Source organism: Schistocerca serialis, chromosome 3, assembly GCF_023864345.2.
Source record: "Schistocerca serialis cubense isolate TAMUIC-IGC-003099 chromosome 3, iqSchSeri2.2, whole genome shotgun sequence".
NCBI classification, from domain to species: Eukaryota; Metazoa; Arthropoda; class Insecta; order Orthoptera; family Acrididae; genus Schistocerca; species Schistocerca serialis.
Genome location: NC_064640.1, coordinates 260,370,890 through 260,396,566, shown reverse-complemented (window position 1 = coordinate 260,396,566; position 25,677 = coordinate 260,370,890). Strand labels below are relative to the sequence as shown.

Below are 25,677 nucleotides of genomic sequence, written 5' to 3'. Positions count from 1 at the left end.
GGAATACTGCTTCTTCCCTGGTCAAGCAGCAGAGGAATAAAGTTAATGGTACCTGCTAGCCAGTTGGTAATTAATATTCGGTGTAGCCAAGCCTTAAGAGGGTTTTAATTTTCTTGCACAGCGTTGTCTCACTATATTTGCGCCGCGAAAATGGTAAGGTTCGCACCGGTCGAAATATCGAAGGTTCTCGAAAACGTCGCCCGGCTGCGTTACCATAAGTTAACTAAACATTTTTTACTCCGGGAGAAACTCAGGTTCCGCAAATACTTATTATTTCTCTTGCCTAAACGTATTTCAGCACGTCTCTGCATCAGGACTCATTCCTGACGGCTCATATGTTGCAACATGGCTGGGCAAGAAATATAACTAGGATATATGTTTCACAAAAGCAGGCCGAACCCAGTCTTATGATTGGCACTGTCAGTAACTGGATGTGCTTCACAGACTACAGCGTAACGATGTCAAGCAGGAGAAAGTCGATACAGTCTGGTGGTTGACTTCTGTCAGGTCTAGAAATTGAAGTTTTAATGCTGGCTGTATAAGAAAGTGTTGACAATGAGAAACTACTTTACATAAAATACCAAAGCTTCTTCCATTACAACCAGTTATTTTCACCGTCTATGCACTGCACAGTAATATGATAGTCCAATGTAGGGTTCATTGGTAAAAATCTTCAACTAGGAACTTTCACTGATATCCCAGCTGATATCCCAGCTGATATCCAGTGATAAAGACCCGTATTTCAAATATCAGCCTCAAGGTACACCAAAAATTATTCGGGTTTATAGTGCAACCGAACTAAAAGACTAAAATTTAGAATAGCAGTGCGTCGGCATCTTACACATTTTTCTTTTTGAGACTGAAACGTGTTTCACGACTTTAGAAGCAAATGTAATTCTGCATCAGCATGTTACAGATTTCATGAATAAACCACTTTATTTCTCTTCGAGACGGTGACTTGCTGTTTGACTTTAGAAACAATACCAAATCGGCATCGAACATTTTAGATTGCATTTGATGGACTCAATGCCTTTAGTCTCAGATTGATAAACCATTCGTCCCTAGCAGCCGAGGTAAGACAAGGAAAGCCCAAAATAAGGATGACTGAGCTGGGCGAGAAGCCAGCGACCATGCGAATATACAGCTACACTGTTTCGCTCAAATCAGTTACACAGCGTTCTCGTAATGCTATGAATGCGATACTCTAACTGGGTAACACAAATAACTCTCATTCGGTAATAATTGGTATGTCTCATTATTTACTTGTGTGGAAGAATTTACTTATCTAAAAGATCATGAATGATCTCCCTCCGCTTCCTTTGATATCTGTAGAGGAGCGGCTCCCAGAACCTTTAATAATTCATAGAACCGTAGCTACCACTAGCATCTCAAATTAAGATGCAAACCCACTGAGATTTTGGATCAGCGTTTGTCTTTCAATGCCAATAAAAATGGAACATAATTACGGAGCTGTTGCTGCAACTTACTGATCTATAATAGTTTCTTTCCTAGAAATCTTTGCTTGAGGTTTGTGAACAATTTTAGGATACGGATGTTATTGAACTGCTAATCGTGCTGATAGTTCTATAAAAAATTCACTGCACTGTAAGTTTATACAGCATTTAGTCATAGTTTGTATTATTGAGAATTGTAATTTGTCATGCAATGCAGCCATTCATAACATGTACGTATATCTGCAGCGTCCCATTAAGTTACCTGCTGCAAGCGGAGCTATTAGCTCTCACAGAGTTGCATTTTGCGAAAACTTCCGTTTGGAGGTATTATAACTAAATCTATACATTATAGCTTTGGACGTCTCTGGTATCACCACGAATGTGTTCTTGTGGTTGTTGTCGTGGTCTTCAGTCCGAAGACTGGTTTGATTCAGCTCTCAATATTTGGTTATCCTGTGTAAGCCTCTTCATCTCTGAATAACTACTACAACGTACATCAATTTGAACCTGAAACTATGAATACTACCATCTAATGAACTTCTGAGTTTCAGTCTCGTGTGGCTCACAGTATGATGCAAATCATGCTTTTGGACGTACATGTTATGAATGGCTGCGTTGCATGACAAATTAGAATTCTCACTAATACAAACTATGACTAAATGCTGTACAAACTTACAGTGCAGTGAATTTTTTATAGAACTATCTGCATTATTAGCAGTTCAATAACGTCGGTATCCTAAAATTGTAACTGCGCCGTGGTGTGGCTGAGATGGGATATTGTGCAATGTGCTGCACGGTGTTGTCTCTGCAGTTATGCTTGAATATGGAATGGAAGGAAAGTCAATGACAGCACATGGTATGCTGTCAAATTCCACCTTTGGTGTCCCCGAGCTCACGTTCATTTGCTGTACAGGTCACACCAACATACAAGAAAGGAAATAGAAGTAATCCGCTGAATTATAGACCACATCATTGACATAGATTTGCAGATGGATTTTGGAGCATATACTGTGTTCGAACATTACGAATTTCTTCGAACAAAACGGTGTATTGACCCATAACCAGCACCGATTCAGAAAATATCGCTCTTGTGAAACACAATTACCTCTTTATTCACACGAAGTAGTGAGGGCTTTCGATAGGGCATCTCAAGTTGATTCCATATTTCTAGATTTGCAGAAGGCTTTTGACACGGTTCCTCACAGGTGGCTTTCATTCAGGCTGCGAGGCTGTGGAGTATCTTTTCGGTTCTACGACAGAATTTGTGATTTCCTGTCGGAAAGGTCACAGTTCCTAGTAACCATCGGGAAGTCCTCATATAAAACGAAAATGGAGTTCCCAAAGAAGTATTATATGCTTTCTGATTTCTTAATCTATTTAAACTATTTAAAAGACAATCTGAGCAGCCCTCTTCGATTGTTTGCAGATGATGCTGTCGTTTACCGCCTCGTGAAATCATAAGATGATCAAAACGAATTGCATAATGGTTTGTGTAGGATATCTGCGCTGTGCTAAAAGAGCAATTGATTCTAAACAATAAAAAGTGTGCCGTCATTCACTAAAAAATTTCCGTTAAATTTTGGTTAAACGATGAATCACACGAACTAAGAAGTTATCGATACAACTCATTACGTAGGGATTAGAATTTTGAATAACTTAAACTAGAACAATCACATGAGCATTATGGGGAAGGTGAACCAAAGACTGCGTTTTCTTGGCGGGACATTTAGAAGATGAATCAAGTCTTCTATAGATACTGCCTCCTCTTCTGGAGTATTTCTACGAGGTATGGGATCCTTACCAGACAGCGTTGACGAAGGACATCTAAAAAATTGAAAGATGGACAATTCGTTTGGTACTATCGCGAAATAGGGGAGAGAATGTCACGGATATGAATCACGAATGGCTGTGACAATTGTAAAAACCAAAGGCGTTTTCGGTTGCAGCGAGATCTCTTCTCGAAATTTCAATCACCAACTGTCTCTTCTGAATGTGAAAATATGGTTGACTTCCACCTAAATAGAGAAAAATGAGCGTCGCAATAAAATAAGAGAAAAGCAGATCTCGCACGGAAAGATTTAGGACTTCATTTTTCCCACGTGATACTCGAGAATGGAACGGTCGAGAAATTGTCTAAAAGTGAACCTAAGGAGCCTTTGACAAACATTTATGTGTGAATTGCAGAGGAGCCACACAAATGTAAAGATTCGTACAGATCAGCTAGTCTTCCGGCACACAAACGGAGTAATGGACTGGGCCTAGAAACTTCAGAATCCAACAAAGAAGCTCTGTTCCAAGTGTCACACTTAAAAAGACATTCATATACCTAGGCGAATCCTAGTCAGGACGCCGTCGTGTAGTAACCACATAGCCAACACGATGCTGGGGGCGCTACGCAGTACAGACTTATGAAGTATGGAAGGGTTAGAGAGGGGAGGGGAATTATCCACTTATACAAATCGTGCATACGGCCCGTACTAGAACATGAGGCTTCAGTCTGAATGACTCACCTCAACTAAACAACAAGACTGAAACGTGAATGCTTAGAATTGCTCTGTGGGTAACTCCCATTAAAAAATGGAAAATGGTATACCACCACTACTAGGAGAGCGCCTCATCCGCATGACGGTGAAAATAGGAGCTAACCGACTGAAGTGTGACGACCTGGCTACCGAACTCTTTTGCGAAATAATAGTGAGATTTCGTTTTCTCAGATACAAGTGCTCCTGCCATCCACCTATCGTCTGACATCCCTCCAAATGCTAGATCCCAATAGCTATGAGAGTGCAACACAATTCAAGACCTCCTCCTTTGAGGAGGAGGAGGACAAGAAGAAGAAGAAGAAGAAGAAGAAGAAGAAGAAACATCAGCGAGCACATTATCACAAAGACTGTCAACTGACAGACAAAAGGAAGGTTTCCTTCTGAGTTAAGAAACGTATCTAAGTTGTGATTCTCTTCCTGGGGCGCCCTTTTACAGAAATAAGAAAGATCACCTACAATAGGAAAAGACGTTCAATCTCATAAAAGAAGTAAAGATACTACAGAAACGTTGGAGTATGTTAAGGTTCCAAAGATTCGTACGCCTTTAACCAAAAGGAGAAATGAAAGATTTAAAATGGAATCGACACTACTTCATGCCTTGCCACCTCTGGACACGAGTACACGTGCAATGTCTGGTGATCGGGAACTTCGCGATATCACCTCTACACATGCCGGTCAAGTACTTGTGGTAGATATTTCTTCCCTCGCCAAAATTTGAATAGACTCCCTCTGGTTCGAGTAACGTCTTGCATCAGCGCCCTTGGATACGGAGGCGAACGAGGGAGGGCGGCGAGATTGATTACTGGAAGCGATGAAGCGGCACTGTTGTCAGCAACAGCTGTCACGTGACTTGCTGCCTCGCATTACGCCACGGGCGCGGAAGACGCTGTGTTTGGCTAAAAACGAGACGAGACGATGACTTCAGCGGCTCACTAGCTGTGACATGGCGTACAGGCTGACCGAAGATGTCCTTATACGGCGAGGAAAATCGAGTCACAGTTTACGAAGACAGACAATGATGTACTGTATGCACTATATTAAAATAAATTACTTAATAACTTTATTAGTATAAAATACTGTATTCTTATTTTATTATACTTTTTTGCGAAATTCGAATCTCTCCAAAATGTAGAAAGTATATAATATGAGACATTCATGTTAGTATCGGGATGTGTGAAAACAGGATAGAGGGATTCGTACGAACAGGTAAACATGATGTAATCATTTCTAGGCCGATAATGAACTTCCGTAGTTCACTAAAGAAGGAAGCGAGACTGTACAAGATAAAGGCTTCATTTTTCCACTCCTGGGTCCCATCGGCTCGTTGAAAGGTTGAAACTTATCACTCCTGCCTTTCGAACGCCATGCATTCTAAACACTTTCCTCTCTCCACGTATAACACGTATTAGTAAAAGGAAAGCTAGGTCACCAAATATTGAAGGAATGCTTTGTTTAGATAACTGCTTATTGCTCTTATTCTGTATTCTGAATTTTGATAAGACTGAAGTCAACTAACGAAGATAACAAGCAATGGAGGTAATGTCTGGACACCTGCAAAAACCTATGTAGTGCTCCACGTAAGAGCTGGAGGGGTATGTTCTTATTACAGTTTCTTCCAAACGCCTGTAGGCGTACAGATTTTTTTAAATAGATTAAGATGAAACCGATTTCGGCTGTGTCCTGGTGATCTGGTATATAAAGCATCAGCCCACACCCTATACCCTACACAAACACGAAAAAATCTTGCAGTATGAAACCGCGATAAAGGCGAAAAAAGAGTCTATCTAATGGGTGAAGTTTAAAGAAGTTAACTAAATTAGAGTGAAGTATTACCAAGTTCCCGAAATTATTATTATTATTTCGCTTAAAGCATGCACTTCCGAAGAGATTTTTCATCGCTTTGTTGCAATTATGCGCCTGACATCAACTGTTCATGTCCACACAAACTATTCGGACCAGTGAAAAATGTCATAATTTCCGCAGAAATGATTCTTTGATTACTCTTCAGAACATTTATAGTCGTAGTCAAACTAATATCACTTATGAGACGACTGGAAGAATCAATAAAGTTAACTTTATTTCTCATAAGCTCGAGACAGACTGGAAACCGTAGTATGCATTCAGTATCAGTTGTCGAAAAGACACTAAGTTGCTGATGAGACAAACGGAAAGCTACTTAAAGCTTTCAATAATGTTGTATAAGTTATTTAATTAGACTAAGGAAACTGGTATTTTAGTTTAGAACAGGGGTGTCCAACCCGCGGCCCGTGGGCCGCATGCGGCCCAAAGAAAGTATCAATAAGACCAAACAAGTGAGCATCCGTCACACGATAGAGAAAAAAAATCCATAAAATGCTGTTTCTGTAAAGCTATGATAAACTGAATACTTTCAGTCAAACTTCCGGCACACGATGCTGTTCTCTCGTTGGTGCATCCCCCCATTTTTTTCTTTTGCTCAGTGGTTATTTTTAGTGATAAGTATGTTGTTACGTGCGGCCCAAAAATACTAGTCTTCTTCCAATGTGGCCCAGGTAAGAAGAAAGGTTGTACACTCCTGGTTCAGAAGCTAAAACGAACATTAAGATCAATAGCCTCGCAGAATAATGAGAGACCCGCTGGTTTACTCAAGAATTAAATTTATCTATGTTGGATTGTTTGTTTAAAAGTAACAAGGATAAAGGAATTAGAAGGCAAAGAAAATGCACACAGATCAACTGATCGTCATCCAGCGTCATACTTAAAATCGGTTAGTCCCTTCTGTAATGGTACTTGAATTGCGTAACCATTATGGTACCTCACCTGAACCTCTCGATACCAGTAATATTCTACTGTATTTCTGTTAACTACTTAACATATTTCTGAGATAACATTCAGATTTGATTTCACTTTTGATACATCGATATGTTTATATTGCAATGATATTCTTATGTGTATTCTTTCTTTTGTCACTATGATCTTTGACGTACTTGTAACTCTGATTTTTGGGCGCGTAAGCGATAGTTAGTTAACTTGTTAGAGAGTCGGACCTTGAGAAAGTCAAGTCGTTGACGTCATGTTGGAGAGACGAATATTGTCGTCAGCTTATAAAATGTGAACTTTAACAGTGACTGTGAGAGAAATGTTTTCAAGTATGTTTTGTATTGTGAAGTGATGTTTTGTGTTTACGTGATATTGCAATAAAAGCAATTAAAAGAAAGTGTAACTTAAATTCGGAGTGCTGATTGCTTTTTTTACATCACCACTGTCCTGCAAAAGTGTAATCTTCAAGAATGATTTGTGAAGCGCATCTACAAAACTTTTGAATATAGCAGAATAAAACCTAGGCCTCTTTGCATCCGAGCTTGGAATCATAACCACCTAGATTTTCAACGATTGAGCCATGATAATACGAGACCAGCGTGGGAAACACAAAAAATGAGTGCCTAGTTTTTTTTATTATTACATGAAATGACTTTATTAACTGTGCTCTAATGACACCTGCCACATAATATGACTGTTGTTGCCCGAAAGTGCAGTATTTAGCAGCGTGAGCAACACCACAATCGTTATTAAATTCTGACCTTTGTTGTGGTAGGGTTGTTAGACTTAAGATGTATTATTTATTTATTTGTTGCTTGTTTAGCGTGCCTAGATTATGGGCTTAAGGCCTTCTCTTACATCTGACTAGGAATAACAACATACCGAAGATATTACAAAAGATTCACAGGAATAATAATAATAGACACTATTATTGATAATAACTGACAATAAAAATAATAATGATGATGATAATAATAATAGTAATAGTAAAAGGAATTATGAATGATATATATTAGTTTAGCACATTTGAATACGTGTTTAGTACAAGCGGCTATCACATGAAAATCGAAAACCCGCCACAACGGGTCCGTGGAATGGTTCCATTCAAAAGTAATCACAACGTGCGTTAAGACATTTATCCCATTGGGAGACAAGACGACCAGTTCCCGTTTCGTAGAACACGGTCGCCGCTGACGGATCCACAACCGCTCACACTCTTGCACCTCTTCGTCGATCTGAAACTGACGGCCATGCAATTCTTTCTTCAGGCCGCGAAAGATGTGAAAATAACACGGGGAAAGATCCGGGACGCACGGAGGATGTTGCAGTGTTTCCCTACCAAATCGACGAATCGTAGCCTTTGTCCGATTGGCAGTGTGGGGGCGGGCGCTTTCACGCAGCAGATACTTCCTTTGCTCGTCGAGTTCCTCAAACGTGGAACCACAATCAATGCGCAGCGCTGTGAAGACACTTTGTAGAAACTGCAACGCGCCGTGAAGTCAAAACGCCCAGGAATGCTGTCGGGCGGAATCATCCTGTTGCACCATAACGCCCAACCCCTCACTGTCAATTGGACGAAGACAACGGTTCAGCGATTTGGTTGGGAAACACTGCAACATCCTCCGTGGATCCCGGATCTTTCACCATGTAATTTTAACGTCTTTGGCGACCTGAAGAAAGACATACGTGGGTGTCGGTTTCAAGGGGACGAGGAAGTGCAAGAGTGGGTGCAGTTGTGGATCCGTCACCGACCGACCGCGTTCTACGAAACAGGAACTGATCGCCTCGTCTCCCAGTGGGATAAATGTCTTAGCGTGTGTGGTGATTACTTTTGAATGGAACTACTCCATGGTCCCCTTGTGGCGGGTGGTCGGTTTTTACTTGACTACTCCTTGCATTATAGAACCGGAAAGGATAAAGAAAGAGGAGAAGATTGAAATGACAGTGACAGCAGCTGTTAGGAAAGAACAGAATTTAAATAAAGAATTCTGCGAACACCAGGGAGGGAAAAGCTCTGGCGAAGGGAGGATTGGCGAGAGTGAGCTGCAGACTGGGAGAGGTGGCTATTGTGATAGACTGTGGGCCGTTAACTGTCTTTTAAAGTTTGGAAAGAATTTAATATATGATTGACGAAGATTGTTCCCAAGTCGGGTTCCTGATGCAGAAAGTGATTTGGGGAACATGGTAATGTTATGCTGTGGTACAGAGGAATTTTAGTTTTTTGAGAACGAGTATTTCTTCAGTTAGTAGTGTAAGAGTAGAAGTTAAATATGAGGGAGTGCAATGATTGAGAAGACGATTGAGCAGACATAGCTTATCGGTACGCAGCCTCGAGAGCCTTGGACAATAGCATTACCATACAGAGAGTTTCGTTCTGCCACATGTCATTTGCTGACCATGGACATAATCTTTAACCGAAACAAACGTACGTAAGTTAAGCGATCGTCGAGAAAAAAAGCAATTGTACAGACTAAATTCTGACAGGACATTACGAAAACACGCTACGCCAGTACGAGACCATTGGTTCTGCCTGCAACAGTTTGCAGTGTATGCAGAGGTCTTGGGAATAGCTGTTCTGACTACGTATTTTGTCAGTTTCCACTCCGTCATCAGGCCATAGGTGGCCCATCGGGACCATCCGACCGCCGTGTCATCCTCATTGAGGATGCGGATAGGAGGGGCGTGTCGTCAGCACACCTCTCCCGATCGTTACGATGGTTTTCTTTGACCTCCTCAATTGGCATCACGAGGCTGAGTGCACCCCGAAAAATGGCAACAACTCATGGCGACCCGGATGGTCACCCATCCAAGTGCCGGCCACGCCCGACAGCGCCTAACTTCGGTTATCTGACGGGAACCGGTGTATACACTGCGGCAAGGCCGTTGCCATTGTGTCAGTTTGACACACCCTTGCACCGCCGGATTAGTGACAGATTAGAGGCCGCCCACAGTTACCACAGGCTGACTGCGAGTCGGTATTCGCCTGTAACCACGTTTGTAGGCTATCGAGATTCCAGGAGGGAGGAAGCCGTCAACGGCAGTACAAGCAAGATCAGTCACTTGCTGAAATGCAGCGCCAGAACAGATATCGTGCCTTAAATGCCTGAAAACATCCAACCATCATAGCATCTCACCTGGGTAGAGATCTTGCAGCAGCCTTGGGTTACACGGTTGCCATCAGCCTGCGTGTTGGTTTCAAGAGGTTGTTTCGTGTCCTCGACGACCACTTCACAAAATGTGACATCTTAATATGGTGATGTGCCGACCAGGCTGGACCAATGAAGAATGAGCATGTGTCCTGTTCACGGTTGAATCGCGGTTAACCCGGAGCAGGAATTTTTGCATGTGTTGATGAATTTCACGACTAGCATGGGTTAGATCCTTCTATTCTGTGGAAAGGGACCGGTACAGTTGTGCTATTGCTCTCGTCTCATGTTAGCAGCACATACACGGAACTCTGAGCTCTGTGATCTTTAGGCATAAAATTGTAAATGTTGTGTGACTAGGGCCTCCCGTCGGGTAGACCGGTCACGAGGCGCAAGTCTTTTGGTGTGACGCCACTTCGGCGACTTGCGCGTCGATGGGGATGAGATGATGATGATTAAGACAACACAACACCCAGTCTCTGAGCGGAGAAAATCTCCGACCCAGCCGGGAATCGAACCCGGGCCCTTAGGATTGACATTCTGTCGCGCTGACCAATCAGCTACCGGAGGCGGACATCTTTAGGCATGATACTCTGCAACACTATGTGCAACATTTTCGATGTATGTAAGAGAATTCTGCACCAGTCCACAAGGAACGTATGAAATCTCTTCATATACATCATGACGCCCGGAAAATGGCGTTCATTGATGAATCCTACCAATGTTAGGGAACAGTTGACAGTTTCCCATACGACACACAAGGGTGGTCATGTCAAATAGATGATAATGCTCGATCAGAAACGGTTATCCTGATGGTCGTGTACCTGCAACAAGAATATATAGCACATCTTTAATGGCCATCTCGCTCCCGGCTTAAATTCTTTTGTACATACTCGTACATCGAACGCTTTATGCTGAAGAAATGCAGAATTAATAGCGCTACCCTGGCGAATTTATGAACTATAGAGAGCGATTTTCCAGAAATGGTAACCGCTAACATAAACTACGCTATACAGCCGGAGCCATTCTGCACTGTCGAGTGCCATGCGGGGTCTAGCAGGCTGCACTGACAGTTTTTATGTCACTGGTGGTGAGACAACATAGTTGCTAAACACCACCCATAGCCAATGGCCAATTGCCAAGTTCCCTTTGTAATAATTTTCTTTAGCGCTGCCATACTTTTACCAGGAAAACCCTTTGTGTTCACGTTATCGCCTTCCGCATGTATTTCTTTCCGTGGAGCTCGAAGATCCACAACATAAGTGTATGTCAGAAATATACACTCCTGGAAATTGAAATAAGAACACCGTGAATTCATTGTCCCAGGAAGGGGAAACTTTATTGACACATTCCTGGGGTCAGATACATCACATGATCACACTGACAGAACCACAGGCACATAGACACAGGCAACAGAGCATGCACAATGTCGGCACTAGTACAGTGTATATCCACCTTTCGCAGCAATGCAGGCTGCTATTCTCCCATGGAGACGATCGTAGAGATGCTGGATGTAGTCCTGTGGAACGGCTTGCCATGCCATTTCCACCTGGCGCCTCAGTTGGACCAGCGTTCGTGCTGGACGTGCAGACCGCGTGAGACGACGCTTCATCCAGTCCCAAACATGCTCAATGGGGGACAGATCCGGAGATCTTGCTGGCCAGGGTAGTTGACTTACACCTTCTAGAGCACGTTGGGTGGCACGGGATACATGCGGACGTGCATTGTCCTGTTGGAACAGCAAGTTCCCTTGCCGGTCTAGGAATGGTAGAACGATGGGTTCGATGAGGGTTTGGATGTACCGTGCACTATTCAGTGTCCCCTCGACGATCACCAGTGGTGTACGGCCAGTGTAGGAGATCGCTCCCCACACCATGATGCTGGGTGTTGGCCCTGTGTGCCTCGGTCGTATGCAGTCCTGATTGTGGCGCTCACCTGCACGGCGCCAAACACGCATACGACCATCATTGGCACCAAGGCAGAAGCGACTCTCATCGCTGAAGACGACACGTCTCCATTCGTCCCTCCATTCACGCCTGTCGCGACACCACTGGAGGCGGGCTGCACGATGTTGGGGCGTGAGCGGAAGACGGCCTAACGGTGTGCGGGACCGTAGCCCAGCTTCATGAAGACGGTTGCGAATGGTCCTCGCCGATACCCCAGGAGCAACAGTGTCCCTAATTTGCTGGGAAGTGGCGGTGCGGTCCCCTACGGCACTGCGTAGGATCCTACGGTCTTGGCGTGCATCCGTGCGTCGCTGCGGTCCGGTCCCAGGTCGACGGGCACGTGCACCTTCCGCCGACCACTGGCGACAACATCGATGTACTGTGGAGACCTCACGCCCCACGTGTTGAGCAATTTGGCGGTACGTCCACCCGGCCTCCCGCATGCCCACTATACGCCCTCGCTCAAAGTCCGTCAACTGCACATACGGTTCACGTCCACGCTGTCGCGGCATGCTACCAGTGTTAAAGACTGCGATGGAGCTCCGTATGCCACGGCAAACTGGCTGACACTGACGGCGGCGGTGCACAAATGCTGCGCAGCTAGCGCCATTCGACGGCCAACACCGCGGTTCCTGGTGTGTCCGCTGTGCCGTGCGCGTGATCATTGCTTGTACAGCCCTCTCGCAGTGTCCGGAGCAAGTATGGTGGGTCTGACACACCGGTGTCAATGTGTTCTTTTTTCCATTTCCAGGAGTGTACATATGATCACCTTAATAACTGATGTGCCCCCAAATTAAATTTGCACCTCAGGCAACCTATAATATTGCTCGCGTACCACACACCGCTAAGAATGAACTTTTTTAGTGTTCTCGCTTAAATACACAATTATAGAAATATGCTATTTTTTATTTTGGAAGGCAGAGCTTCGGTAACTGGCAGAGCTGGTGTCCGTAAATATAAATATAAACTGCATTTTAATTTCGGGTAATGATACTTTTTTTTCAGTGAACTGTATATGACAGCATGAGATATTCACCACTCAGTGCGTGAGACATCCAGAGATGAGAAAGAATTCAGCGGTTCATAGATGGTAGCGAATGTTAAGTATAGGTACTGACGATAATGACCGAATCGGCTTGCCATCTATATAATAACGGGTTCCACTCTCGGGAAAATGACTCAACATTGGAGACAATAACATAGAAAATTAGTGGGAGAATAAACACCGCTGTAGTACTCTTTCCACTTTTGTTATTCACTTGTTTTTACGTTTGAATTTGCTTTGTGGTTGACCCTACAAATTAATCTACGTGAAGTGCAGTGCTGTCAAATAATGAAAATAATTTCGGCAAAATCATTCTTTGTATTTTACAGTCTGGGGCTGACTTTCACAGGAAACTCACTACACCTCGCAATTATTAGATGGTTCCCATTCCATATATATGGCAGGTAATAAACGAGATTTGTTTGCAAAGCACTCTGCACTCCACAGTAATCATACTGATTGCTTCATTGCCAGCCTGGTACATCAACTATTCCATTACTCCAATACTGCTGGCTAAAATAGAATGCGTGTTGTAGAAAATATCTATCGCCCCTTCCTCCCTCCTCCCCCCCCCCCCCCCTCTCTCTCTCTCTCTCTCTCTCTCTCTCTCTCTCTCTCTCTCTCTCTCTCTCTCTCTCTCTCTCTCTCTCTGACAAAAACACACAAAAACACACGCACACGCACACGCGCGCGCGCGCCGTGGATCCGAGAACTATTAAATCAGAATTTTTTTTCTCAAAAGGAGTTCCATTTACACAGCCAGTCAAGAACGAAGTGAATGATGGATCTTACATTACCTGAAATCTTCAGGAAATTAGGTTATCATCGAACTATCGCATAGAGAGATTGTAAAAAATTGATGTAGCGGATTTTAAAAATTTATGGATATGCACCACAGATTGGGTAGCAGATAATGTTATTGGCGCTAACTGGCTCTAAAACTCATGGGGAAAGAAATATTTTATAGGATAATGGGTGTGCTTAAAGAATACTTTCTAATTATCTATTAAAGAGAATGCGCTGTCACACACTTCCACATTATGTATAAAGTATTTACACTACAGGCCATTAAAATTGCTGCACCAAGAAGAATTGCAGATGATAAACGGGTATTCATTGGACAAATATATCATACTATAACTGACATGTGATTACATTTTCACGCAGGTTTGGTGCATAGATCCTGAGAAATCAGTACCCAGAACAACCACCTCTGGCCGTAATAACGGCCTTGATATGCCTGGGCATTGAGTCAAACAGATGGCATGTACAGGTACAGGTACAGGTACAGCTGCCCATGCAGCTTCAACACGATACCACAGTTCATCAAGAGTAGTGACTGGCGTATTGTGACGAGCCAGTTGCTCGGCCACCATCAACCAGACATTTTCAATTGGTGAGAGATCTGGAGAATGTGCTGGCCAGGGCAGCAGTCGAACATTTTCTGTATCCAGAAAGGCCCGTACAGGACCTGCAACATGCGGTCGTGCATTATCCTGCTGAAAGGTAGGGTTTCGCAGGGATCGAATGAAGGGTAGAGCCACGGGTCGTAACACATCTGAAATGTAACGTCCACTGTTCAAAGTGCCGTCAGTTCGAACAAGAGGTGACCGAGACGTGTAACCAATGGCACCCCATACCATCACGCCTGGTGATACGCCAGTATGGCGATGACGAATACACGCTTCCAATGTGCGCTCACATTCGTGCACCCAGGTTCGTCGTCGAGTACATCATCGCAGGCGCTCCTGTTTGTGATACAGGTCAAGAGTAACCGCAGCCATGGTCTCCGAGCTGATATTCCATGCTGCTGCAAACGTCGTCGAACTTTTCGTGCTGACGGTTGTGTTGCGAACGTCCCCATCTCTTGACTCAGGGATCGAGACGTGGCTGCACGATCCGTTACAGCCATGCGGATAAGATGCCTGTCATCTCGACTGCTAGTGATACGAGTCCGTTGGGATCCAGCACGGCGTTCCGTATTACCCTCCTGAAGCCACAGATTCCATATTCTGCTAACAGTCATTGCATCTCGACCAGCGCGAGCAGCAAGTCGCGATATGATAAACCGCAATGGCGATAGGCTACAATCCGATTATCAAAGTCTGAAACGTGAGGGTACGCATTTCTCCTCCTTACACGAGGCATCACAACAACGTTTCACCAGGCAACGCCGGTCAACTGATGTTTGTGTATGAGAAATCGGTTGGAAACTTTCCTCATGTCAGCACGTTGTAGGTGTCGCCAACCGCGCCAACCTTGTGTGAATGCTCTGAAAAGCTAATCATTTGCATATCACAGCGTCTTCTTCCTGTCTTAAATTTCCCGTCTGTAGCACGTCATCTTCGTAGTGTAGCAATTTTAATGGCCAGTAGTGTACTTTCTTTTTCAACAGTAAAACGAATCTACGTTTTATAGATCAGCATTACATTTTTGTCTAAAAGAAGGTTCCAAAAGCACAAATTTGCCTATCTTCGATTTGCTGGTGTAGTTTTTCCAAATGCTTTACACGGTTGTCGAAGTACAGTTACGTACGTGTTGGTGCACTCAGGGTACACCGAACTATTTCTGCGACTGTGGCGATCGTCGTGTTCCCGAAATTTGCTCTTTCATTTAAGCCCTCATTGCGTAGCACTGTTCGATGTCTCCCGACAAAACAAAAAGAAACAAAATCATATTGGGATAAGTCTGGTTACCTCGATAACGAAGTGATGTATGAGACCACAGCAGGTATTTGAGTTGAAAATATACGGTTGTCTCTCGGGCGTGCCCTTAGGGTGTGTCACTTTTCAAAATATATATAAATGACCTAGTGAATAACATTGGAAGGCTCTTCGTGGCTGATGCTGTGTGCACAGAGTAGTCGCAACGCTATAAAATTGTAGCAAAATTCAGGAAGACCTATAGATGATCAACGCTTGAGTTAGGGATTGTCATTTGACCATCAGCAAACGAATGTAACGTATTGCACATAACTTTGAACTTTGTATTCTGCCTTATGGCAGGTCTTGTCTTGGGGGAAGCCTCGTCAGAGATGTCCACTGCATGAGCGTCTAGGGACGTGATTCCAGTGGTGGTTTCCCGTTACCTTCCACTGATGATGATGAAACGATAATAAAGACAACACAAAACCCAGTCCCTGAGCGGAGAAAAATCTCCGATCCAGGGAATCGAACCCGGGCCCCTTGGCGTTATAGATCGCTACGCTGACCACTCAGCTATCGGGGCAGACTATGGCACATCAATAGACAGAAATACTCAATTCTGTATGATTACACGATTGCAGAACGCTCACTAGAAGCAGTCACATCCATTAAATATCCGGTAGTGTGCGAACTGAGTGACCAAGTGGAACGACCTTACAAACCTAATCGCAGGTAAAGCAGATGCCAGATCGAGAGCCACTGGAAGGACCCAGGAAGCGTAGTCGAGTCACGAAAAAGGTAGCTTACAGAACACTCCTTCGACCAATATCTGAATATTGCTCGTTAGTCTGGCATCCATACCAGATGGTTGTTGATAGATTAAATAGAAAAGAACGAAAGAAGAGCATCGCGTTTCGTACAGTTTCATTCTGTAAGTGCTAAACGTTACAGAGATGCTCAGCCAACTCTAGTGGCATACGCTGCACGAGAGGCGTTGTACATCCCGTTTTGGTTTACTGGTAAGATTCCGAGAGCGTACGTTCCTAGAAAAGTCACCAGTACATTGCTTCCTCCTAGGTATATCTCGTGAACGAGTCATGAATGTAAAATTAGAGAGATTCGAGCTCACGTGGACTCACGGAGGCTTAGCAACAATCGTTTTTCCCGTTGTGCGTGATCAATAAGCTACCACGTGATGTGTGCCAGATTACCAAAATTATTAAGACTTCTCGTGTTTCTATTTTTCTATCCAATTCGCATGTGTTACGTATAAAGACTCTCGTCTGTACAAGCCGAATTTTTCTAACTTCACCGTTTAATTCGTTTCACGATTTGTCAGTTGGGGGAAGTAGTGTTTGTTGTCACGTTTCAGAACGTGGCCTCTAGCAGTAGCAGTAGGAGGTTAGTGTTTAACCTCCCGTCGACAACGAAGTCATTAGAGACGGAGCACAAGCTCGGATTAGGGAAGGATGGAGAAGAAAACCGGCTGTGTCCTTTCGAAGTAACCGTCCTGGCATTTGCCTTAAGCTGTTTAGGGAATTCGCGGAAAACCTAAATCAGGACAAAATGGGCATCTCTTCTTGGAAAGTTCTCTCCCTCTCTCTTCTCTCTCTCTCTCTTCTCTCTCTCTCTCTCTCTCTCTCTCTCTCTTTCTTTCTCTCTCTCGTTAATCCAACATACTAAGTGTTGCAGACCGATTAGCAAAACTGAAGAACTGATCGAAAGAACATATTAACTGCGCTCGTAGTCGCGAATATAGAAAACCATCAACTGTAGAATGGAATGACGACAATGAAAATTTGTGCCGGACCGGGACTCGAACGCGGCTTCCTCCCTCATCGCGGGTGGTCGCCTTACAATTTGGCTATCACTGCACGACTCACGGCTAGACCTAAACTTCCATATGTCCCGGTCCGGCACAAATTTTCATTTCGTCAGTCCATTCTACGGCTGATGGTTGTCCATAATCGCAGTTGCGAGTACACCTAATGTGTTTCATAACGGCTGTAGTCGCCGCAGTGCCTGTTCCATTGAACATCCATGCACATCCAAAGGAGCTTTGCATTGTCATCAGAATAACAAGGCACTGCAATACTGTATGATCAAAAGAAGTTTTTCTTTTTTCGTGCATGAATTAGACTTGTAAGTGTACTTTCATCTCACCATACGCGATGTTTGAACATTTAAGTAGCGGGCCGGAACTTGTAAATTGATTTGAGGCATTGTGGCTGGAACTGGTCATTGCCGGTGTGTGTCAGGACCCGAGTAAGCACCCAGGCAGCGCCGTATTTGCAATGTAAATCGGGTTATGTGGAAAGTAGTAATATTTCGACTAATGGTTTATGGTGATGTGGTTTGAATACTGAGAAGAACCGGAGGAAACTATTTTTATAGAATTGAACTGTATTCGCCAACTAATTGAAAGTGCTGTTTGTTCCCGATGTTTACGTACGTGCGAACGTGACTTATTATCAAGATGTTTGTGACTGTCTCATTCAGAGACTTAATATTTCTAAGTTGAACAATGCTTCTGGAATATAAACGTATTTGCCGACAGCACGAAGTCAGTTCTTACAAACTTCAATGCAGTACTAGGTCGCAAAAATATCCTGTATCCGGACAATAATGAACAACCAATAGTTTGTTCTGGCCGCAAAAGTACGATTAACAGTTTTTAATTGTAAACTGCGGTTATTTATTTTCGCTGAAGTATTTTCAGAATATACTCGAGTGTATTTTCGAGTTTGTGGTCTATTATTCGGAACTCGCTTTGCTGCCTACGTAATTAACGCTTCCAGGTACGATCTGTTGCAGTGTATGCCGCGCGGGATTAGCCGAGCGGTCTCAGGCGCTGCAGTCATGGACTGTGCGGCTGGTCCTGGCGGATGTTAGAGTCCTCCCCCTCGGGCGTGTGTGTGTGTGTGTGTGTGTGTGTGTGTGTGTGTGTGTGTGTGTGTGTGTGTCCTTAGGATAATTTAGGTTAAGTAGTGTGTACGCTTAGGGACTAATGACCTTAGCAGTTAAGTCCCATAAGATTTCACACACATTTGAACATTTTTGTGTTGCAGTGTGTTGTTGTTGTCTTCAGTCCTGAGACTGGTTTGATGCAGCTCTCCATGCTACTCTATCCTGTGCAAGCTTCTTCATCTCCCAGTACCTACTGCAGCCTACATCCTTCTGAATCTGCTTAGTGTATTCATCTCTTGGTCTCCCTCTATGATTTTTACCCTCCTTCCTGTCCCCCAATACTAAATTGGTGAGCTCTCGATGTCTCAGAACATGTCCTACCAACCGATCCCTTCTTCTAGTCAAGTTGTGCCACAAGCTCCTCTTCTCCCCAAACATCACCTGACTTAATTCAACTACACTCCATTATCCTCGTTCTGCTTTTGTTGGTGTTCATCTTATACCCTCCTTTCAAGACACTGTCCATTCCGTTCAACTGCTCTTCCAAGTCTGCTGTCTCCGACAGAATTACAATGTTGTAATCGGCGATCCTCAAAGTTTTTATTTCTTCTCCAGTGTGTTATTTTCCTGAATGGGTGATATTGCGTCTGTTTACTCAGAAACATACATGATTTTATATTGTCCATTGCTGAAAGTACAACTAAGGTTAACAGGCACAATAGAAACGTGGCTCTTCGTCTAGAAATCTGCGACCACGCCACTGTTTGCCATTCGGCCACAGATTTGGACGAACTACCCGGTCAAGTGCATCGGAAAGCGTATTGGCGGCAGGATTCAGGCGATACGCCGACGGAACGAGAGGTGCACACAGCCGTTTCTCCAGAGGCCCCTTTCTGCTGCAGCCCAGAGGAACTGCCAGAAGCCTGTCTACCACCGCCAATGCAGCTTCTAGTTGTTTGCGTATTGTGACTAAATGGCCCTGCATCCGCACACAGCCAGCATAAGCCCTAGACATTTTAATTATTAAAGATAGGTAATTAAACACGCAAAATAGATAAGAAAGGTGTAAAGCATATATAATGTAGTTCGAGACTCCATCAAGGATACTTATTATGTGGGAGTTTCCCATTTTAATTTCTGAACCTGGTTTCATTTACTTCAGCAGATACAGGGAATTTATGGTTCACTATTCAATTTGACATGTAACTTTTCCCTGAAAAGGTAGTTGTCAGATACTTTCTTTAAGTATAACATTAATAAAAAAAAAAGCTCGGGTGAAATTTGTAATCTTACCCTCTCACTCATCACTATTAAATTTTTCTTGGTGTCTTCATTAGTTTCAAAAGCTTCGAGAGGCGTAACATATACAAAAGAGAAACTTTTTACTTATCTTCATGTTCTCTTGTTGTTGGCTACACTTCTTGTGTCTAGAGGTACATTCTTGCAGCTGTAATTTTGATTTAACGTTGTGGGTTCCTGATGACTAAATAACTGATGAAGATTTGCCTGTACTATTCTTGAATTCAAAATCACTCCGTTTTTACAATTTCCACTTAATATTCTAAATTACATCGTTAGCGCCGATCATAAGAAAAATAAGTGTCTCCATCAGAGGCATGCCAACTACTACCACTACATTCTGCGGTACTCACAATATTCCAAAGAGTCTACAAAGCAAAAGAACTTACGAACTTTCTTGATAAAAGAAGAATCATCATCAAGATATAACATTATTTTATAAATGAATCTAGAAATAAATATAATAATCTGCGCTAGATTGTGCAGTTAGTAATATAAAAACTTTGAGGTTCGCTGACGACATTGTAATTCTGTCAGACAGCAAAGGACCTGGAAGAGCAGTTGAACGGAATGGACAGTGTCTTGAAAGGAAGATATAAGATGAACATCAACAAAAGCGAAACGAGGATAATGGATTGTAGTCGAACTAAGTCGGGTGATGCTGAGGGAATTAGATTAGGAAATGAGACACTTAAAGTAGTAAAGGAGTTTTCTATTTGGGGAGCAAAATAACTGATGATGGTCGAAGTAGAGATGATATAAAATGTAGACTGGCAATGGCAAGGAAATCGTTTCTGAAGAAGAGAAATTTGTTAACATCGAGTATAGATTTAAGTGTCAGGAAGTCGTTTCTGGAAGTATTTGTATGGAGTGTAGCCATGTATGGAAGTGAAACGTGGACAATAAATAGTTTAGACAAGAAGAGAATAGGAGCTTTCGAAATGTGGTGCTACAGAAGAATGCTGAAGATTAGATGGGTAGATCACGTAACTAATGAGGAAGTATTGAATAAGATTGGGGAGAAGAGAAGTTTGTGGCACAACTTGACTAGAAGAAGGGATCGGTTGGTAGGACATGTTCTGAGGCATCAAGGGATCACCAATGTAGTATTGGGGGACAGCGAGGAGGGTAAAAATCATAGAGGGAGACCAAGAGACGAATACACTAAGCAGATTCAGGAGGATGCAGGCTGCAGTAGGTACTGCGAGATGAAGAAGCTTGCACAGGATAGAGTAGCATGGAGAGCTGCATCAAACCAGTCTCAGGACTGAAGACCACAACAACAAGTTTACCAGAAATTTCGTAATTTCAGATATTTCTAAAAGAATAATAATTTTATCTGTATCGATTGCAACAACTTAATTTCTTTTTATACATTCTAGTCTGAAACACAATACATCGTATACAAAATCAAATGAAATTCCTTCAGTGAAACAGCCGAGAATGTTCACCTACACAAGAATCTATAGTATACATAGTATCGGTTTTTTCTATTTAAAAAAAATAGGTATTGTTAGCGGAGGGTGTCCCATTAGAAGTTGCATTACAATTTAATTGCGGTCGATTGTTTACGTAAATAAAATTTACATAGGAGTGGAAAACGGTCTAATTCTTGCTGCAACAAATGTCAGCAGCAAAGTTTGAAGGAATGTCGGGTTATTCATAACGAGAGTGATAGTTCGACTGAAATCATGGCAGAATGAATGACGTCTCATAACTGTTTATTGTGCAAAAATATTGAAATTATTCCTTGAAGACAACTTTATATTTCAATGTCATTAAGCATAAAACTAAAGTTGCATGGTAAACTATACACAGCACTCATTGTCTGTAATTGTACTTTCTTTATTTCTGTTTGGCCTAATTGTGACAATCTTCCATTGTCAAGGGCACTAAATTCCTTTCACCATCCTCTTACACCAGCTTATACAGAAAAGATAATATAAAGAGCTCATGTCACTCTGAACTCTTTAAAATCAGGCACATGCTGATACTTGAAAACGGTTTAGGTAAGCAGTACAATTAAAAAGCAGTCTGGCTGTTGTGCTGACTAGAGCAATTCCGATTACAAATCCAGGTTTCGAACTTTCAAGGCTGCACCTCTTCCGACAGTAAATATAAGACAGTAATATGTGGAGAATGCATTACCTGCTCGGTTAACTGACTTAAAGAGTCCCGATTCGAACGTATGGGGCCACCATCACTTAATGTCGTCGGCTGAGTCTGGATAAACAGGAAGGAGGACTGCCTCCAAGGATGATGTGTTTAAGTCAGCCTAACAGCCCTAGAAGCAAAACGTTTAGTGCAAATGTGTGTTTCATCCCTTGCAGAAAGTTATCGGCAGAATTAAAAAAATATGTTGATGCTATATAAACATTCCGATGTGATTTTAGTGTCCCCTTCACATTTTTCAAACCTGGATTATGAAACCATCTCGTCGAAAACACGAGGCACAGAGGTTATTGCTATTAATACGGCTATTTCCCGATAAGTAAAGATTCAGTTCCAATAAAAATTAGGTGATACGAAAAGTGAGATCAAAATGGCCGTGTCGATTCCAAACTGCCCCAAGTGCGAAATTTCTGCCGTGAGTGAAGAAGTAGATGATTTTTTAGACTATGGTGTGGCACGCAATAAAACCTGCCAACACACACGTACTGCCTCCATAAATGGCATTGAATCACTCTTGCAGCAACATTTTTTTGGGACAATTGGGTAACGTCTGGTTGAGGTTGCCGTCAGCATTAACGATCACTCATGATTTTCTCTATGATATTTCAAAATGCTTGGACGTAGATGATGGAAATGTAGAAAAATAACCAGATCTATGTTGCGACCATATAATATGAAGCCGGCCGCGGTGGCCGAGCGGTTCTAGGCGCTTCATTCCGGAACCGCGCGACTGCTACGGTCGCAGGTTCGAATCCTGCCTCGGGCACGGATGTGTGTGATTTCCTTAGGTTAGTTAGGTTTAAGTAGTTCTAAGTTCTAGGGGACTGATGACCTCAGAAGTTAAGTCCCACAGTACTCAGAGCCATTTGAAACATTTATAATATGAAAATATCATGCTTGAGAAATGTAATTTACGCCTTATGCTTTTAATTTTTTGAAAACACTTTTTCTCGGCGCTCTAGCTTAATCTGAAGCGGGAGAAGAGAAAGTATGTAGCTACCGCATACGCCCTCTAATGCACTGAACAATTATCTGGCGCTTGCACCTGATAGTTTAGTAAATAAGGCTCGAAGCCTGCAGTTACATTAGGTGACAGCAGATTCCACAAAATTTTTATTATCCACTAGAGACCGTAGCAATGATTCTTCCTGATTGAATTAAAGCGAACTGATGCTCCAAAGTTCAATAAGTATGTGCTGAAAACATTTCCCACGTAAAATATAACTTGAAACAGACCGTACGTGGCTTTGTTATGTGGTGGATCTCATACAGTTGCAAAATGTGCACAAACATTTGGCAGAATATTTTTCGAACATTCAGCTGCCCTCTGCGCTTACGTTCCTCACTCGCGCGTTAAGTCGTCCAGATGATTGATCTTACTGAAACTCAAGAAATTATTGTATGCTTAAAGATATCAGTGAGAATGGAACTTCGAACAGTAATAGCATAGAAAGCTTCCGAAGGTGATCCTAGGTAACATCTATGATGAGAACGCTGTGTTTGATTTTGATTTGTATTTGTTGTAACGGTATTGTTACCTTATTTTCACACTTTGTTATTTTTACAACTCTGATACTGTATATTTCTTTCTGCCAACACAGTGCAGTGTGTCTTAAATTTGAATAAATGTTTTGCTTGTATATAGTTTTCATTTGCAATTCGTTTTCTTCCACAGGTTGGTACAGAGGATTCTCGCAGAAAAACAGATCGATAAAGGTAAGGAAATAAATTACAAATTTCCGCTGCTCAAGTTGTTTAGTTCCACCATTTTTTCTCCCGTGCAGCAATGAAACAGCTAAACCGTGTTGTGCATGTTTACTATAATTGGCCTGTCTTTTACTGTTTAGATAGTTATCTTATTGCTGTTTTAACTAGTTGTAGCACACTTTGTCTTAACCTGAACTCTCAATGAAAATATTTGAGCGGGAAACGTTTTTCCCTAAAGTTTACAGTTTCATCAAGCGTAACATGCTACTTCATGAAAACAGGGAATAAAAGTATGGGTACAATTATTAAAAATCTTAATTCCTGTCGACATTAAAAATCTTTCTCGTTAATGCCAGGCTATTGGCGAGCTTTGTAACAGTTAAGCATTTGTCACCTCCCATGTTGCATGTTCTGTGCACTAAATCCTTCTCCTTTGACTTTATAATCTTCACAATCCGCGATAAATCCTGTTTCGATTGACGCTTTAAATCTCTACAGAATTTTTCAATTAGCAATACTTTTTGCAGCAAATAACTTATTTTACTCCTTCATGGACACGATAGTGATTCGCGGATTGAATCAGCGGGACATTTGAAGATGTAAATCAACACGCCAAAGACACAACTCATAGGTAGACGGGTTTTATGGAACTGTCTGATATAGTGTGTTTATTATCCGTGCAAATTCTTACACAGTATGTGCGCGAAGTATTCGGACCCTACCCAATAAGAGTGTTAGAGATATCGACATACGGACTGCGTGGAACGCAGCGACAGTGTCTGTTGTTGGGCGAGAAACGAGAGCAGTTTATTCTGCAGAGCGTGAACACTTCATGCGTTGTAAGATAGTTCGATGCCTCTAGTATAAAAATCAGGTTGGAAGGTTCGTCTACTCTAAAGTCAACAAATGAACTATTCCCGATTTCGTTGTCAGGCGGATATGTGACGGTAAGCTGTAGAAACATGCATGATCGTGGGAAAGATAGACGCCACCTACAGGAAAATTAAATAAACTTTTGAAGAAAAGAGAAGCAGCGGCTGTATCAATGTACAGAGCTCAGATGGCAAGCCAGTTCAAAGCAAAGAACGGAAGGCTGAAAAGTGGAAGGAATATATGGAAGGGCAATACAAAGGGAATAAATATTATTTCGAGTACACGACGTTCCCTTCGAGTTATTGAGCTCCTTGGCAGAATATACCCTTTGATATGCAAGACATGAGACAGGGGAAATAAGCTTAGACTTAAAGAAGAGAGTAATAATTCCAGTTCCAAGGAAGGCAGGTTCTGACAGGTGTGAATATTACAAAACCAATAATAAAATCATGGTTGCAAAATACTGAGACGAGTTATTTACGAAAGGATGGAAGGACTAGTAAAATTCGACCTCTGGAAAGATCACTTTTGGTTCCGGAGAAATGTAGGAAAATGCGAGGCAATGCAGACAGTACAAGATGGAATCAAAAATGGTAAACTTGAATTTATAATATTTGTAGATTTTTTCATCGTCAGGCGATGCTGCGAAAATTAGATTAGGAAATGAGACACTAAAAGTAGTAGACGATGTTTGCTATTTCGGTAGCAAAGTAAGTGACAGTTACCGAAGTAAATATGATATAAAATGCAGATTTACAATACCAGGCAATGTGTTAGGATGTTTTTTCTGGAAGTATTTGTTTGGAAATAGTCTTGTACAAAAGTGAAACGTGAAAGATAAGCAATTCAGGCAAGAAGAAAATAGAAGCTTTTGAAATCAGGTGCCACAGAAGAAATCTGAAGTTTATATGGATAGATCGGATGGCTACTGAAGAGGTAATGAATCGAAATGGGAAGAAAACTGAATGCTATTATATAATAGCGGAACAAACATTGGTAGCAGTTACTTCTGTAAAATATCTGGGAGTATGCGTGCGGAACGATTTGAAGTGGAATGATCATATAAAATTAATTGTTGGTAAGGCGGGTACCAGGTTGAGATTCATTGCGAGAGTCCTTAGAAAATTTAGTCCATCAACAA

General features: G+C 42.4%; 1 protein-coding gene across 1 annotated transcript in view; it reads left to right on the top strand.

Moving 5' to 3' along the window:
• Positions 1 to 25,677, top strand: part of LOC126470030 (dedicator of cytokinesis protein 3) — a 1,043,796-nt gene that overhangs the window by 292,568 nt on the left and 725,551 nt on the right. The window contains exon 3 of the mRNA XM_050097517.1: positions 23,632 to 23,672. Coding sequence (XP_049953474.1) covers positions 23,632 to 23,672 — 41 coding nt within the window. The remainder of the gene's footprint in view (positions 1 to 23,631; positions 23,673 to 25,677) is intronic.